The 18335-nt window shown below is 61.3% G+C and overlaps 1 protein-coding gene across 4 annotated transcripts in view; it reads right to left on the bottom strand.

The window, feature by feature from the left end:
* The window catches only part of HDAC4 (histone deacetylase 4), a 250211-nt gene that overhangs the window by 1147 nt on the left and 230729 nt on the right, over nt 1-18335 (bottom strand). For all 4 annotated transcript variants that reach the window (XM_047085760.1, XM_047085761.1, XM_047085762.1 and 1 more), the window contains exons 22-25: nt 15234-15352; nt 13602-13735; nt 589-673; nt 17-158 (exon numbers count right to left, since the gene is read on the bottom strand). In XM_047085760.1, coding sequence (XP_046941716.1) covers nt 17-158; nt 589-673; nt 13602-13735; nt 15234-15352 — 480 coding nt within the window. The remainder of the gene's footprint in view (nt 1-16; nt 159-588; nt 674-13601; nt 13736-15233; nt 15353-18335) is intronic.

Genomic DNA, 18335 nt, shown 5'->3' with positions numbered 1-18335 from the left:
GGGCGGAGGCGCTCACCTCTTCTCCGCGGGCTTCACGCCCACGGACAGCGAGGCCATGGCGGTGACGGTCTCGGCTTCCTCGTTCTCGCACTTCTGGGCCTCTACCAGAGAGTGTCCCACCGTGGAGCAGAGGCGCGGCAGGGAGCGCCAGTACTGGCCTGGGGCAAGGGAAGAGCTGTTACCGGGAGTCACCCGCCTTCCCGGGGTCTCGAGCCGCACTCCTCCCGGGCGCCTTGAAGAGCACCTCTCTCGGGGGACAGAAGCCGGGGTACCCCCTGGCTCACAAACGCTGGGCTCCCCCACACTGCCAGCCAAGTCCTCGGGAGTGGGGCCTCCCCCCCGACTCGGGCACTGCCCGTGCGAAGGGGCCTCCCACGCAGACCCTCTGAGATGGGCGGGGGGCGGTGGGCCTAAGGGACCCCCTCAGCGTTTGTTGGCACACGGGGGCTTCCCAGCAGGGAGGCTGGCGGGGACCCAGTGTCTGCGCAGGGAGCGCAGGGCGTAGCCTGCCCGCAAGACAGTCCGGGTGATGTGGGTCAGCCCGTGCCCCCGGGAGGTTCCTGCTGAGCGCTGGCCCAGGCAACTCACTGTGGATTTCTATGACTTTCTCCATGGACCGGACAGCGTTAGCATTGGGTCTCTGCTGCAGAACCTTTTCCGGGAGAGGATCAAGCTAGAAAAAAAAAATCGAAACACACTGTGAATACAGATATAGCCCCATGTGTGTTGAAGCGGGACGCTCAGAGTCAGCACCTGTTTGCTGAGCGTACTTGCTAACAGAGAAGAGGAAAAACCCAAATATACCTTTGCTATTTACTGCACGATTTTTGTTTAACATTTTTTTTTTAACGTTTATTTATTTTTGAGACAGAGAGAGACAGAGCATGGGCAGGGGAGGGGCAGAGAGAGAGGGAGACACAGAATCTGAAACAGGCTTCAGGCTCTGAGCCGTCGGCACAGAGCCCGACGCGGGGCTCGAGCTCACGGACTATGAGATCGTGACCTGAGCCGAAGTCGGACGCTTAACCGACTGAGCCACCCAGGTGCCCCTATACGATTTTTGTTTTAAACAAAGGTAGATTTTTTTTCTTACGAATCGTAAGATCAAGACCTGAGCTGAAGTCGGACACCTGCCCCTAGGTTTATTTTCTTTAGGGTAATTTTTGTAGGAGACCGTCCGGTCTACTTGTGAGTTGCTGCGTCGGGAGGCACCGTGTCGACGAGTGGCTGGTGTACAAGACCTGGGGCCTCCTGGGACACTGCACCACAGGCTCATCAGTAGGGGAAAGCATGGCTACTTTTCGGAAATACTGCTTTCATGTCCCTAGTCTTACAAAGAATGCCTGAACGCCCCATTGACGATGTTCTTCCAAAAATGGGGAAAGGGTAAAAGGAAGAAAAGTGAACAGAATCTCTCAGAGGGGAGGGACCTTTTGCTGCAGGACTTTCCTCCAGTGCAGGCAGCAGAAGATAATCAGGAAAGAAACACAAGACGACCAGAGGGGCCACAGGGCAGACTGGAGCGTCCCCAACATGACAACCAAGCACGCTGGTTCAAATGCATCACGAAAACACAAAAGTAATTCTAAAAAACTTCAAAGGATTAGACAAGACTTTAAAATGCAGGGAGATGTGCTGCGTTCCAGAAGGAAGCAGAACCTGCCCAGGGCGGTCACACGTCCTGGGACAGCCCCCCAACCCCCCGAAGATGAGCTGGCCTCGCGTGGACAACTGCAGGGCAGGATTTGGTTCTTGGCCTGGGCTCTGCGGAGAAGGGACACGGCCCCCTGAGAATCAGCCCGCTTTACAGGCCGCTGCTTGCAGGGCTCAGGTGCCCGGCAGAGCAGCCGCAGACCCTCTCGTGAGGACCGCGTCCCCAAAGCAGGCCGCCGACCAGGAATGCCAGCTCAGTTCCTTGAGTGCCCAGTCAAAACATCGTAAGACAGAGGTCAGCCAGCGTGGACTGGGGTCAGGAGAACAAGCTCTCGCACATCGCTCTCCAGCAGAGGGCACCAGGCTCCTTGGGGAAATGGGATTTTCCAAGGTTGGCGCAGGGCCGGGCTGAGAAGGGCCTGGTGGTCTCGAGGGACCAGATGGCAGGTGGTGCCGACAGGATGCGCACGAGGCCCATCGGGAGGGAGACACACAGGGGGTACTGAACTTCACACAGAGCACGAACGTGTCCAGGAGTCCGTACCGATGGAAAAAGCGATTGAACAAATCGATGGGGGGTGGGGGGGGTGGGGGTGGGGAGGAGACATGTTCCTGAAGAGGGATTTCAGTAACTTCTGCACACGCCCCCTCTCCAAGACGTGGAGTTTCACACTTTCCCATCTGTCCCCTCGAGTGTGAGTTGAGCCCCTCTTCCCGACATCCACCACAGAGCACGTGTGGAAGTGGAGAAAGGGGACTTCACACAAGGCTCACGGTTCACTTCGGCAGAGATAAGGCCCGGGGAAGGCACTGTCCTGGACAGAAGCAGGGGGGCACCTGACCCCGCGGTCTTCCTCCCCTGTCCAATCGTAAGGAAAAACCAGGCAAATATCAATTGAGGGACATTCTACAAAACACCTGAGTAGCATTCTTCGCTAGCCGAAAATTGTCAACGTTTCAAAAATGACAACCAAGGGAAGCTTGAGAGGCCCCCACAGCCCAGAGAGGGTAAGGACAGGGCATGGCCGGTCGCACGGTGGGGTCCCGCATGGAGCCCGATGCGGGAGGGGCAGTCGTGGGAAGGCGAGCGAATGCTGGGCGTGTTTGGGCATGAGCAGTGCCGTCCAGGGTTGGCTCCCAGGCTGAGGTCAGACGGGCCGAGAGGAAACCGTCCGAAGGGTCAGCTATCCAGGATTAAAGGTCTAGTAAAAAACCCACAGATTTATGTCCTCAAAGACCGCAGTTCTTGAAATGATCAGTTTTTAAATTTTTTTTTTAACGTTTATTTATTTTTGAGATAGAGAGAGAGACAGAGCATGAATGGGGTGGGGGGGGCGGTCAGAGAGAGGGAGACACAGAATCCAAAACAGGCTCCAGGCTCTGAGCCGTCAGCACAGAGCCCGACGCGGGGCTCGAACTCACGGACCGCGAGATCACGACCCGAGCCGAAGTGGGCCGCCCAACCAACTGAGCCACCCAGACGCCCTGAAATGATCAGTTTTAAACTATGCAGTAAGTAGGTTTAAGATGCGTTAAAAATAAGATACTGCTCCTGAAATCTTTATTGTACTATATGCTAACTCACGTGAGGATGTGAATTAAAAAACAAATAATAGAAAAATAAAGGTGACTTTTATAGTAACAAAAATAAGTAAGACACTAACACAGGATTACTCACCTGGAGGATTTGAAAGAGAGCCGAACAGAACTTCTAGAAATGAAAACGTAACAGCAGAAATTGGAAACTCGGATCAGAGAAAGAGAAAACTGGTAACCTGGAAGCAACAGTGGAAGGGGTGGCCTGAATGCACCAGGGACGAGGGGAGCGGGCAGAGGGGGAAGGGCTCCGTTCATCTGCTCGGTGTCCAGGGGGTGGGGAGGGGTCGTTAGGGGCGCCCACGGCCGAGGCGTCTCCAGGACTGACTGACGGGAAGGATCCCCCGTCCAGGAGGGGGGATGAGACCCGAGCAGGAAGAATCATACGAGACACCCACCCCTGTGCACACCAGTGAGGCTGTGCGACATCAGAGACCAGCAGAGAGCTCTGATAGCAGCCGGAGAACACGGTGTGCAACGGAGCCGGTGAGCCAGGCACCGGCTGCTTCACAGCAAAGAAAGCAATAGGACAGGGTGTGATTGTTTCAGTGTGCCGAGAAAGTGACGGCCAACCCAGAGGGGCACCCCTGCTCACTCACGCGTGAGGGTAAAATCACGCCTTTAATAAAAGCAGGCAAACGGGGGAAGGTGATGGCCGTGTCCTTCTCCGGGGAAACGTAAGGGGCGTGCTCGTGCTGAAGGCACGGTGGTCCCAGGTGACGGTCTGAGAAGCGAGAAGAAATGAGCAAAGAACGTGCATGCAGGAAAGGCCACAGCAACAGGGACCACAGAAAACCACGGGAATGGTGCCATCCCGGCGAAGCTAAAGAAAAAGCAAGCAAGAGGCATGAGCTGCCGGTCAGGGATTGCACGTGACCCGGGAGGGGGCTGGAGGGGGGGCTCCCAACAGAGCAAATAAACACGCAGGGCACCAGGCACAGGTCAGTTACGGGAAGCATGTAGCTTTTCTGTACAACCATGTCCAACAGGGTGTCGTTTAGTCCACGGCCCCGCTTGGGTCTAGGGGGCAGGGGGAGGGAAGAGGCCACTGACGACATCACGGGTACATGTTAGTGTGTGTAAGGATCACTACTGGAAACCACAACCGGCTGTGTAGCCCTCCTACGCAGCGGGGACAGATGGAACGCGGGGAGCCCCCCGTCAGGTCGTCACGGCGAGAGGAGGCCAGAAGCCGTTGGTGAGAAAGTGCTGCGGAAACCGGGGGAGCGCAGGGCAGGGCGAGATGCGGACGCGAGTCTGGAAAAAGCGGCAGAGCAACAAAGGGCGTTTAAGGACCAGAGTCTCCACTTAAGGGCCACACCTCGGACTGGCTATAAAAATCAGAATGAAAGCCAGCCTTATGCTGAGGGAGGAGGGGGCTGGAAGACAGGAGGAGAGACAGACAAGCCAGGGCAGGAGCCTCAGGACACGGTCAGCGGTCCACACCACGTGCGTGAGCGGGAAACCGTGGCTGGACACAAAGGAGGGCTCTACAGAGTGATACAACTTTCGATTCACCGAAAGGACAGGACTTAAAATTTGTACACATTTGGCGAAACTCGCTCAACGTGTAGGAGGTGAATGTCGCCAGAACCAAAGTGGGTGGACAGAGGCGCGCCGTGGGGGGAGAGGGTGGCCCGTCTTCCTTAGAAAGAGCAGGCAGAAGTCAACAGAGAAAACCAAACGTGGACCCGGGAGCGTCCTCGCAGACGGACCGCACTCCGGCCGTGGAGCGAGCGTCCCCGCAGCCCTACCTCCTGCTCCTGCCAATGCACGAGCCGGAAGAAACTGGTAACAGACGGGAGCTGCGAGCCTTTAGGTTTGGAAATTGGAACAGACAAAAACCCCCGCACCCACCAATCACGGGTCAAAGAAGTCATCGACAGAACTCAGGAAACGCTCAGAAATAAAAAGTAATCAAAGTGCCACGTATCCGTCTGAGGCACACACAGGTCAGAAAAAGCAGGTGCTCAGTTTAAGAGGTGAGCGACAGGACAGGGCAGGCCCGGACAAAGCCGTGAAGAAAACACACAGAAAAGGGGCAGAAACACATTCTGGAAAAGAAAAAGGACACTGGGGCTGAAAGCTGATTCTCTGAAACAACTCAAATGGACGGGTCGTGGCGGGACTGGGCGAGGCCGCCACCCAGGCACAGAAGCGGAGCCGGGAGGTGAGGGGGCCACGGCTGGGGTGCCACAGGCAAGAAGAAACCTGGCTGAGGTGGATGAATCTGCTACGGCGTGACCTCCCGGCACTAACTCGAGAAGGGACAGAAGTGACGCAGTCAGTCACCTAGAACTTTCCTGCAAAGGGAACCCAGGGCGCAGGAGAGCCTTCCAGGCAAGAGATTACTCCAATCCTGCACTCGCTCTTCCGGAGGACGGAAAAGGAGAAGATGCCTAGGGGTCCATCTGTCCACCCACCCACCCATCCGTCCAGCTGACCACCCGTCCAATCCCCTGTCCATCCGTCTGTCTTGCCATCCACCCACCCACCCATCCGTCCTATCTTCCCCTCTACGAATAAACGGGAAAACACTGGCCTAGTAGAAAACTGGGCAAAAGCCATGAGCTTCACCAGAGAAGAAAGCATGGGCTGTCAACAGGTCCCCGAGGAAGGCTCGGAACCGGCAGGTGATGAGGAAACGGCCCACCCCGCCCGGGGTGCCATTCGCCCCTCAGGCGGGCAGAGGTCGAACGTCAGAAGGCCGAGTGCCGCCGAGGCCCCGCGCGGGGACTTCGCGGGAACCGCCGACCCGCGACAACCCGTGGGTCCCAGGTGGGGAGATGTGGGATCAGAGCCACAGCGGGACGGTCCCCCCAGCACCCCTTCCCCCCGGCCGGGCCCCCGTGTGCAGACAGCAGCGTCCCTGCGGGTAGCCTGCTTGGCCAGGTCCTGTGTGGACGGCGGTGAGGGGCGGAGCCCGGGCTCCACGCACCGGGTTCGGGTTTTCACAGCCACGCAGCCCTGACTGTCCTGCCCAACTCCAGTATCGTCAGAAACTTCGATCTCCCGCTTTTAAGAGAAAAATGGTTTCAGAAACCCAACTCATTCCGTAAAGTCTCACTCTGACGCAGAGGGCCGCATCAGGGCGAGGAAGTCGTGACTGGCTCTGCTCGGGGTGGGAGGCTCCTCACGGCCAGTCTCCGGGGCTGGCTGGCCCTCCAGGGGCTTACGTCACCCTCCCCTCACAACAGCCTCTGCCACCGTCCCCTCCAAGCGCTGCGGTGCGCCTGTCCCTGCACTGTCCCCACCGCATTCCCGCGGCGGCTCCGTCTCGGGCACCCCAGGGGATCAGCCCGTGGCTGGACTGCGGCCTGGGGCTCGCTCTCCGTCCCAGCTCATGGCGAAGGCTTCTGGAAGGTGAGGTGTCTGCGTGCTTGCATGAGGAGCACACGGGGAGGACGTGTCCCCCCCGCGCTGGCTACCTTGTCCCTTCTCTGTCATGAAGTTTCAGGGGAAAGATCCCAAGAAACCTCGGGGCCAAGCACCGCCCGCGGCGTGGGCTTGCACAGAAGCCCGAGGGGATGCCCCTGGGAAGAGTGGGCGGCTCCTGTGGGGTCTCCGGGAGGAAAGGAGTAAAGGAACAGAAGGGAAGCAAGGTGACAACGCAGCGTGTCGCCGGCGGCACGTGGTTTGTTCCCGTGACGACCGGCGGAGAGCTGCAAGGCCAGCGCGAGGCCGTGCTGAGGGGCAGAGGGTGCCGGCCCAGAGCATCGCCCTGCAGGCTGGCCCCTGGTCAGCTGGGCCCCGAGCAGCCACCCAGCAGCACCCGGCACCGGGCTCTGTTCTGGGGCCGGAGATGCGAGGCTGCCTGCCTCCAGCCTTGGCGTGGCGACAAAGGGCCGGGAAACGTGAGAAACTTTAGGACTCAGAGTGTTACCCCCTGACCAGTTGCGATTTTGTTCTTTCATTTACTATTTGCGGGGCGGCCCGCTAAGTGCGAACCGCTGTTCTACAAACCCGGGCTACGTCGGTGAACAAAGCACACGCCACCCATGCCCCAGCCTTAGGGTGGCATCCTAGTGATGGGGAGAGACTGCCAGGTGAGCTACAGCCTTACTGGAGGAATAGATCCAACAGAGAGCAGGGTCACAGGACACAGGGTGTGGTGGGGGGACTGCCGTGTCCATGCGGCGGCCAGGGCGGTCCTGAGCAGGTGCCCTCTGAGCAAAGACCAGGAAGAAGCCGGGAGGGCGAAGCCACGGCGCCCTGGGGACGTGACAGGCGTGGCCGGGCAGGGGGAGGGGGCAGAGTGGTGGAGGGGAGGGCAGGGCAGGCTGGTGCGGGGGTGGGCTGCCCTGTCCACCCTCGGGGCAGCAGTGACCTTTCCGGAGACGGGGCCAGGCGGGGGCGCAGGCATTGGGAGGCTGACTGAGGTGGGGAGCAGAGAAAAGGGTGGCGAGCAGAGAAAAGGCCGTCCAACACGAGCGGGGGGAGGGCGGCCCTGCCTCCCCCCCCCCCCCCCCCGTGCCAGACTCACGGAGTCCCCGGGCCTTTGTGTCCTGGAAGGGGCGCTCAGCCGGGGAGATGTGTCACTGAGCTCCAAAGCCTCGTGCTCGCACTGCGGGCCTCCTCTGGGAGACGGCTCTTTTGGGGGGGAGCAAATGGGCCGGCTGTAGACAGGAGACCCCCAAAGCCGCCCTGATGCCTGGGTCCGGAACACTTCAGAAGCACACCTTAAGCTTAGTATTTGAGATGCTGGCCTCAGCACAAGTGAGCAGGAAAACACTCCGTGTCCCACTCTGAGGATGACAAACGTCTGGCCCTTGCAGACCGTTCTTGGTCTGATGACAGCTGTTCAGGGCTTCAGCTCCTGAGTCTCGTTAGGAGGGGAAAGCCTTTTTCTGCTCCACAGTCTGGAAGGGCCGTTCAAGAACCAACAGGTTCCGACGGCCTGAGAAAATGGTACCCAAGACGTCCTGGCAGAACTTGGGTTGTTGCTCGTGCTTTTCCTCACGTGGGAAGATCTGCGTCGGCCGGGAAAACTTCCACGACAGAGGCGCCAGGGCCTGTCCACGGGTGCGCCCGTCCCGTCCACACTGGGAGCCTTTCTCCGGCCCGCACCGGGCCGCCAGAGCCCCCGCGCAGCCACCCGGCCAGGGCCCCGGCCGCGCGGGTCAGCTTGGCAGCCTTCTGGCCCTCGCGGTCTCCTTCCCGCTTCTGAGTCCAGACTGCCGGCACCCAGCAGGCACACCAGGCCTCCTTCCTGCCAGAGGATGTCACAGGGGGCCCACCTGTAGCTCTGACCCCCACACCAGGCCCTGGCTGTTCTGCTGGCCCCTCCCGGGCCCAGCTCCCCATAGCAGTGCGCCCGCTAGCAGGCTCCCGCCTCTCTGTTCCCCGAGTGCGGTGGGTCCCTTCTCTTGAGGGAGACTCCAGCCTCCTTGGCCTCAGCAGGGCTGCTCCCCAAGAACAGATTTCAGTCTTCATCCTTCCAAGGACACAGGCACCCTGACCATGCCCCGGGGGGCTCCCTGCCGACCGCCTCCAGAGGGGCCTCCAGGGGCCCTGGGTCGCTGCCTGGTCACTCTTTGAGGCTAAAGGCTCCCGTCACGTGCCAGTGGCATCCTCGGCCAGATCCCTGCTGTCCCCGAGCACGTCCACAGCTGCTCACGGCTGGGGCCCAGGGGGGATGCTCCCCGGGGCTGTCCCCAACTGTGGCTGTTTTGGGGGTCACCTGAGAAGTCAGCGGTGGTTCCTCGGCCGTGCTGAGCGTGGGGAGGGCTGCTGTCTGCCCGCTCGGGCTGGGCAGCCGTGGTGCGTGGAACCGTGGCGGGGGCGCGGCCACAACTCCCTAACCGTCTCTGTCAGCGGCCTTTTCCATAGCTCTTCCGGGGAAAACACAAAGGCTTGTAGAACACGAGGGGCTGGTTTCCAGCAAAGTTTTTGAAATGCAAACACAAGCCATAGGAGGACTAAGAACTATAAATCACGATTCCTTTTGAGAAAAGGTCAAGGGCTCAGACGCACAGCCAGCACCACCTCCGCTAACCCACAGCCCGGGTGAGGTGGGCTCACCACGTCTGGTCTACACAGCGGGCGGCAGGGCCTGGCAGTGGGGCTCGGGGGGCTTAGTGGGCTCTGGATGGCGCCTGCAGGGGGCTGGGGGACCACGTGTCAGGCCCAGGCAGTGACTCCATCGTCCTGGGGAAGCAGTGGCTACGGGCTCAGAGCGTCCCCGTGCCTGCAGCGTCGCGGAGCCTTCTCTAACAGCTGCTGGTGGCCCCCTCCCCAGGCACGTGCGGGGCAGCCCCCTGGGAGTCCCTCCAGCCGTGCGGAGGACCCGGTCCCGTGTCCTGGGACTGACCCCGGAGAGCTCCCCCATCTCCCCTCTCCCCGCACCCTCGCCCCGCCTTCCGTCTGGCTCTGTCCTCATAGCTGCGGCTCCTCCTGGAAGAGGGGGAGTCGTTGAAAACAGCACCCCCCGAAGGTGAGCCCCGTGAACAGTGTTTCTTGCTGCCAGGGCCACAGTGGGAGCGTGGCGGTCAGTAACGGAACCTGCCGGACAGGCAGTTCACGGGCCCTGCTCAGCCGCCACCCCGGGAGCGGAACCAGGCAGCCTGCGACCGCGTGGACCCTCATCCTCGCTCTACAAAGGGGGCCAGGGAGGGTCGGCCTGTGACCACACTCCCTTCATCCCACTGTCACGATGACGGGGCGAGGAGGACACTCTGTGCCAGGGCAGGTACAGCTCTCCCCACTTCTAGAACACGGCGCGGGCCCGCCCTTCCAAACGTTGGTCAGCGGGTGACTCGCCACCCTGGCCCTGGTGCACACAATCTGAGATCCTGTGTCCCCCACAAGCGCCTGCTGGCCCCCCCAAATGGTCACTGCGGGCCTGAGGGGGCCTGACTGGGAGCGTGAACACGTGTGTCAGGGCGTGTGCAGGTGAGGGTGCACGTGAGAGAATGAAGACTGGCTGTCAGGCTGTCACTATCTCCCCGTCCCTGTCCCTGTGTGTCTCTGTCCCCATCTCTGTGCCTCTGTCTCTCCTGGTCTTCCTATCTGTCTGTTCCCATCTCTGTGTCTCTCCGTGTCCCCATCTCTCACTCGCAATTGTTGTGACCACTGGGAGCGGTCGCACCGGCTCCTTTCCTAAGCGTGAGGGTGCAACGAGGGGCCAGATCCCCCCACACCTTCCTCGACGGTCTCACCTGGCCCCCTACCATTCTCCACTGATCTTGGACTTGGGCCGAGCGGCAGTACATAACTTTGATATACCCCATGATTAAGCAGAAATTGCCCAAATAAACCCTACCCTTGTGGGGCCCGTGCCCCGGGCCCCTCACTGCTGCAAGTCCGACCGGAGGCCTCCGTGCCCACCTGCTGGGCTCCCCGCATGTCTGCCTACACTGCTTGCTCTGTAATACTTAAGCGGCACATTCAAATGATTTTCCATCGTCAACTGTCACCGATGGTTGCAAATAATCTAAAGCTGGAGCCATCACGTAAAACGGCTCTCAGGATCAAGGCCGGACTTCAGACGGCGGTCGCCCGGTGGCCCAGGTGACGGTCCAACCGCTTGTCTGCAGGCCGCGGCGGCTGCGTGCCAAACTGTCCCACACACGAAGCATCAGCCCGGAAAGCCCGCAGGGAGGAGGAGCGGGGCTCAGTGCAGCTTCCTTGCAGGAGAAAGACTTTCAAGAGACCTCGATACAACTAGTGCTTAAGGAAAACGTTTTCTTCGTAGAAGGGAAACGCCCAGGGAGCGGGACCGGGCCTGGGCTTTATCGTCGTGTAAAACGACCAGCTGTAACAATCGAAAAGCTTCAGGATGGTCTGAGTATATCACTCAGCTGTTCTTAAACTCTCGCACAAAGTCTGGGGGCGCAGGCTGTTTTCTGTGCAGAAAGGGTGGTGACGTGTGGACACGTTAAAAAGCAGGCCCGTCTTTTATTCCAGAACAGCCCAGCACATTGCTAACAACCTGACCGGAAAGGAGGTCTGCCACCAAGCTCCGTGGTCTACACAGCACGCGTGACAAAAGGCTGTCAGGAGAATACAGAGCCCCCTGAAGCCCACTGCCCACGCCCCACCGCCGGCCACGGGCTGGGTGCCTTCCGGGAGCTGGGTGCCGCTGACTCTGGCTCCTGGTCCTACTCACCCTGGTGCCCCTGGTGCCGAGGGTCTAGACCCTGCTCCTCCAGACCCTGACCCGGCCATCCAGGGCTGCTGGGCAGGAAGCACGGGAGGGTCTCCACCACTGCGGTCCTAGGACAGCCCCCTGGGCCAGCGCCCTCCTCCGGGTGTGTGGGCCCAGGACCGAGACGCTGTGGTTCTCCTCCCTGCTGCCACACCCCCCGGGGTCACCTGCCTTCCTCTCCTTGTTGGCCACCTCACCCAGAGGACACACACAGGGCTGCCCGAGGATCGAACCCCCGACAGGCCGTGCTCACATGTGACCCTGAGCTCGCGTGGCTGCAACTAGGCCTTGGGGTTCAGACCGCACGTTTGCCTCCAAATGTCATCCTGTCAGCCCCGTCCACCCCGAGCCTGGAGGGGCACAGGCCACACGTCTCACCCTGCCGTGTCCACAGCGTGCTGCTGACGGCTCACCCAAGTCAAACGGAACAATACGGACCGCCAGTGGCCGGAGGACAGAGCCCTGCATTCTGTCACTGGAGACCTGTCTGCGCTCTGTCGTCCCACCGTGTCCCGTGGGATGCAGTCAAATTTCACAAGCGCCCTCAAGTGCCTGCTTGAGCCCCAATTTGCACCTTCCACTGGAGCCCCCCTCCTCAAACGCCGTGCGGGCCCTGTTGCCCGCTGCGTGATCCCGCCGGGGGTCTAGGAGGGCAGACGGGCGGTGGGCCAGAGCCCGCTCTGGGAGACGTGCCTCCTGGCGGAGCCCTAACTGGCTCAAGCTCCCGGGCTGAGACGCGGCGTCTACGGCACAAGAAAGGGGCCTCAACAGGGGCCTTCCTGGGCCAGGCAGAGGCAGCCCCACACGGGGGAACCGGCCGGTACTCCGCACAGCGCCACCCTCTCCCTGGGCTTCTGGGCCTCCCGACAGAGGGCTCAGTGGAACGGGAGGAGCGCCCTCCCCACCAGGGCCTGCTTGACTGGAGCCCAGAGCAGAGCCCGACAGCCCCAGGGGCCGTCTCCGCCTGGGCCTCCCGCCCCAGTCCTCCGGGCCACCCTGCCTTCCAGATCTCCTTGGGAGCGCCCACAAGTGGCCCGGGATCAGGCACCACTCCGGTCGGGCGGAGTCCTCAGCCGCGCGTCCTCAGCCGCGCTTCGGGGCCTTGTCACTCAGGCTCCTCTGAGTCCAAGTGAGCAGGGGGAGGGAGACCCACACGGGGACGGCGGCGTCCCCATGGACGCCCAGGGCATCCGCCCGGCTGGAGCGTGTCCTCGCACACTGCAGACCTCGTGGGTCGCCTCTGGACATCCCCCACGTGGGCCCTGTGTCTGGTGAGCCTGGGCCCCCGGCCCCTCCCTGCCGTAGGTCGGGCCTGTGATCTAGGGAGCCCCGCCTGTGCTCCCCCAGACACCGGCCGGCTGGCCTCAGACCGCGCGGCGATGCCACAGTGAGCGACGAGAACGAGCTGTGCTGTGAGGGACCGGAACCTGCCCCGTGCTCCTCCGAGGCGGTCAGGACACAGGCGTGTGACCCCATGTCCAAAGGCCCGCGGATGGCTTTAAAGCTTCAGGAAGAGCACATTTCGGAAAATCAAAGCGGGAACTACAGTTTTGGGTCACGCTTCAGACGCTGCAGGCGGCACTTGCCCGCCCGCCCTCCGTCCACCCACGGCTGGGCAGCTCTCCCCACCTGCGGCCCCAGCCGGGCCGGGACAGCCCGGCCCAGCACTGCCCTGGGATACAGTGCTCCCGGGGACACTCTCCCCTGAGCCCTGAGAGGCTCCCTCTCCGGTCCAGACCCTCCGAGCTCAGCTGTGCAAGCCAGCATCCCCCTGACTTTGTCCTGTGGCCTGGGTGGGGACAGGGCCCCAAGTCTGGGTGTTGCCGGGACCCCACGCCCCAGTCTGCAAACCTGCACGGTGACGCTGCCCCCAGAATTTACCTTCGAACCCCTCTGAGAAGGGACTGTCCACGGAGGAAGTGGGGAGATGAGAAAACCCACACACAGAGGCGGGTACCTTTACAACACAGGATCCCAAGCCACCTTTACACAGAAAAGGGTTCTGGGTGGCCCTTCAGCTCCCACCCTTCCAGCCATGACCAGGGCACTGTGCAAGTGTGCAGCGGTCCTGCTACGGGGTGCGGGGGGGGGGGGGGAGGGGCGGACATGACCCCGGCCTGAGTACAGATGCACCAGAGCCCACGGGTCCAGGGTCCGAGCCCCGAGCCTATGCACAGAGCAGCCGCGGACGCCCTGCGCCTCCTACCTCGTTGCCCAGCAAAGCAGAAACACATGCTTCCGAGGCGTCGCAGATGGCCGTGAGGTCGTGGCCCCCCTCCAGGGCCAGAACAATCCGGCCGCCAGCCAGGCCCATCAGCTGCTTCGTCAGGTACCCGAAACCTGCAACAGGAAATGGGAGGCGTGAGCGGAGGGCGAGGGCGGGCCGCGGATCAAAGCACCCAGAGACGCATTACATCACGTTACAGAGACCCAGGGGGCTGGCGCTCCGAAACACATAATAGAAGCCAGGTCTGACTGTAATAAATTCATTGAAGAATTTCGGTTTGGGATTCTTTTTGATCTGTTCGAGAGTAGGAATTACGGTTCGGTGCTTTGATTTTATAATGCCGCAAATCATCTCGTTTGGGGGAAAGGAAGGAGCCCCCGGAGGAGCCCCTCGGTTGTCGGGCTGGGGCCACAGAAGAGGCACCAAGAATGTGCCCCTGAGGCTGTGTCCTGGGAGCCTGGGGGCCAGGGAGAGGCGCAGGGGTCTGGTCGGCCGGTGTGCTGGGCACACGCGTGTGCACGCACGGTCACGGGCACATGCGCCATGGTGCGGGCCCCTCCCGGACTCACACACCACGTCTGGCGTGTCTGGATTTCAATAAGAGCCACAGCATGCCCTCTGCACCCACCTCCCCTCCCACCAGCAGAAAACGCATGACGGGTAGTGGCGATTACCGTCCTCACCAGCACGTTCTGATGTTTATTCAAGTTGGCAAAAGCTGTGCCGCCCTCAGCGGCCCCGTCACAGGCCGCCATCAGCGGACCGGGCCCAACGCTGGGCCAGGACCTCCCAGAGCCTTGGCTACATCTCCGACGGGAACGGTGATGGGGCCCCGAGGCTGCCCTGAGGGCCACAGGCGCCTCAGCCTTTACTGCACTTTCTACAAAGGGAAGGTCTGGGGCAAGCCTGAGTCGGGCAAGTCCGTGGGTCCGTGGGCACTGTTTTTCCAGCAACACTTGCTCATTCTGTGTCTCTGCATCACATTTTGGTAATTTTTGCAGTATTTCTAACTTGTTCATCATCGTCGCGTTTGTCACGGCGATCGGTGGTCACAACTCCCGCAAAGCCAGCAATAAAATAACTTCTAATTAAGGCACAGACGTGGTTTTGGACGTGACGCTATCGCACGCCGAACAGACCACACGGTAGCGTAAACTAACTTTTATCTGCAACGGGAAACCCAAACGTTCCCTGGCCTTGCTCTGTCGTGGAGGCCTGGGCCTGAACCCACATGGTCTCCAAGGGGAGCCTGTAAGTGGAGAAGCTCAGAACACGGCCAGCAGCAGGCTGGCCACGCACGGAGGGGCGCTGGGCGTGATGCTAAGCTTGGCCCTCTGCCTGGTCGGTGTGTGGGCCCCTGGGCCCCGAGCCGGCCTCAGGGAGGGCCCTGAGGTCTGTGCTGGGGCACGGCCCCCGCGAGGGCCACCCTGTGCATCCACCGTTTGCCCTGTGTTCTCGGGGGCGGCAGGCACGGTCACGTTTTTGGGAAGATGTAACACGGACAGTTTCCTCCTATCGCTGCTAAAGGGGAGGCTTGAAATGCAGAGCACGCCTAACCGTAAAAACAGCAGAATCCAGACTGTTCCTGGGTGATCTGCAGACCCGACTTACATCTGGCGGAGAGGTTGTAGCCGCCGAGCGGCGTGGGGTGGCCCTCCACGGCGTCGAAGCCTGAAGACACGAGCACCACGTCTGGGGCGAACTCGCTGGCGATGGGCATGACCACGGTTCTGCGAAGGGCAGGAGAAGGCGACACTGGGTTAGCTGAGGGGGCACGGCCGGGAGGAGACTGGCCCGTCTCCCACCCAGGTCAGCAGAGTAAGGGCTCCGCACGGGGGCCGGGATCGGAGGACTCGCACCCAGAAGGTGATCACGGCTCATTTCACAGCACCCTCAAAGCCTGAGCCACTAAGCCCCGACGTGAATGCCCAGGGAAGCCACCGCACAGGGGTTCTGGAGGAGGCTGGTTGATTATGTTGGGGGACCTATAACCTCCGCAGCACCAGCCACCCAGACTGCTAAAGATCTTCCCCACGCCTCATTTTCTGTTCCCTGTAGGTCCTGTCTCGCTCCTGTAGGTGGGGGTGCCTCTGTTCCCCCCATGCTCCCTTCACGTGGTCCGGATTCAAGACAGGCACAGTCACCGACTGCCCCCGGCACCAGGGACCCACAGCTGTGGGGCTGAGAGGACAGGGAGCCCCCGAGCAGCCCTGGCCCGCAGGGGGCCCCCGCTCGCTCCTGCAGGCCAGCCACAAGCGACTGGATGGCCGGCAGGCACACGGGCGGGGCGGTCAGTGGGTTAATCCGACACCTGGGATCTTTACGGGGATACCAGGTAAGCACATTTAAGAGAATGGACGGGCTAAAGGTGTAAACACACACCGAGTGGTCCAGTGGTTTAGTTACATTAGGGAAATGAGGAAAACGGCCCCGTGAACAGTGGAAAAAACACTTCTTAACACAAAACAACCACTTGCACGTGGTCTAATGACACCTGCCCGGCTACAACGGAGCACGTGTCACAACAGGAAGCTATGTGACTTCGTCCGCCACTGAAGCTTGCTCTATTCGATTCTGAATCCACCACCAGACTTCCCGGGTCTCCCTCCTCCCTCTGGGCGAGGCGGGCAGTGCCGCGGACACAGGGGCCCGGGTGCCTGGAGCAGGCTGGGTGAGCCGCGGAACTCGTCACTGGGTTCCCCCAGGGTCGCGTGGGCTGGACCACATTTGTGCTGCACCAAAGGCCACTTCCTGTCCTGCACCTTCCAAAGGCCCACAGGCCCCACTGCTCATGTCGGACTCTCAACTCAGTCAGACGGGTCTCCGGAGGCCCACCCGGGCCCTTCTCACGCCTGCTCAGCGGGAACACCACGGCCAGAGGGCAGCAGGGCTGGTGGGAGAGCCTCCAGTCTCTCATGCTTTGCGTTATAAAATAAAATTTGCCACGAGATGCGCCCCTTAAGTCAGCAAAGTCAACTCCATAAGGCACCAGCTTGGGCCAGCAGAACCAAAAATGAACTGCTTCTCCGTTCGGGAATCGGACGTGGTCGCATTGAGACGTCCCTCTGACCTCAGGCAGCGGAAGCGACGAAAACCCCAGTGCACGAGGTTAAGACCCGCTAGACGCGCACGGGCCGGTGCCGAAAGACCCAGCGAGCGAGCCCGTCCGAGAGGAGAGCGTCTGTGACGCGGGAGGAGCCTCCGGGCTTCCCTCTGATCACGTCAGGCACCGAGAGAGTCTGCCACCGACCTCACCCCAGGCCCTTGGCCGGCCCGGGAGCCCGCTTCTGGGACCTCCCACCGGGCAGGCCCAGAAGGTCAGGGCTGGCTTTGGAGGCTCTCGCGGCTTCTACTTTTCTTTCCGCTGAGGCCGGGCCCCGTTCGCCCAGCTGTGTCCGGACCGCCTCAGCCACGGGCTGGTGAGGGCAGCTTCCAGCAGGTTCTGCGCCGTGGGGGCCGTCCGTCAGGGGTTGCAGGGCACGGCACGTGAGTCTGGACCAGCAGGGGTTCCCGCCCAGGGCCCGAGAGGAAACGGAGTCTTTGGGCCACGGGGCCTGTCGCCACCACCCGACACGGCCCCGGTCGTGCGAAAACAGCCACAGCCACACGGGAACACATGCGCGTGGCCCGTTCCACTCAAACTTAAAAAGACACGAGGTGGGATTTGGCCCACGTCCGCCTCAGACTCTGCCGCGATGACGTTGCTAGCATCCTTCACGTCAGACTCCGGCCCTGGATTTGAGCACCTTTCTCTGTGCCCGCCGGGACGCTGCAGCACAAGCCCTCAGATTCCGTGAACGCAACGTGCAAACCGCAGTCTTTACACAAACCGTCCGCCTCAGCACACGCGCCACAGCTGGGGTTCGGCGCCCTGCCACGGAGGCCGGAGGCGAGGAGGTCCCGGTGCTCGTCCCGTGTCCACGTCACGACCAGGGACGCACTCCGCCTTCCCGCCCACACAGGACGGTCCCCTCTGAGGACCCGGGTCGCCCGCGGTGGCTCTCGGCGGCCCCAGGCCGATCGGCACCTGCCTGCCAGCGGCTCTCGCCAAACTTTGTCTTCAGGCAGAACAGTCTCAGCCACGTGCCTGGCTCATCTTGGCGATGAGAACCACGGACGTTTTCTGTAGATGCCGGCTCGTTCGCAAAGGGCCCCAGCAGCCGTTTTGAAGCCAGAGCGTGCCGTGGGCCTCGTTCTCTGCTCTGAAGGACTGCTGAGCTATTTTGTTCCTAATCCCCCCCGCCACAAAGTTAACAAATACAGCACGGAAGGAAGTTAATACCAAGAGAGCGCCCGGCGCCCACGCTGGCTGTGTGGCATCACTGAAAAGCCAGTGAAAAACAAGACGCGAAACAGGCTGACCCCACGTGTCTGTGTGGGTGTGGGGGGCACAGGCCCATCGGCCACGCGCAAGCGTGGGCAGCTGACGTACGAGCACACACTCTCGCTTTACTTCCGGCTTTGGAGCCCCGCAGGTTGTGATCTCAATCGCCTGCCAAAGCCACGAAAACCAGACGTGGTGAGTGCCAGGTGGGCGCACGGTGGGTCTCCAGGCCGGTTTTCGGTAGGTAGGCCTTGGGAGAGGTCACTTCCGCTCCATGGGACTCTGCTTCCTGGCCTCTAGGAAAGGAGCTGAATGTGCCCTCCTGACGGTCCCATCGGCCTTCTAGAACCCCCACGTCATCATCCCATCCAGGACCCACCCCCGTGCAA

The sequence above is a fragment of the Lynx rufus genome, unplaced genomic scaffold (assembly GCF_022079265.1).
Source record: "Lynx rufus isolate CCGP_SWC_20201006 ecotype Redwood Valley unplaced genomic scaffold, mLynRuf1.p SCAF_2, whole genome shotgun sequence".
Taxonomy (NCBI): domain Eukaryota; kingdom Metazoa; phylum Chordata; class Mammalia; order Carnivora; family Felidae; genus Lynx; species Lynx rufus.
This window is presented reverse-complemented; position numbering and strand designations above follow the sequence as displayed.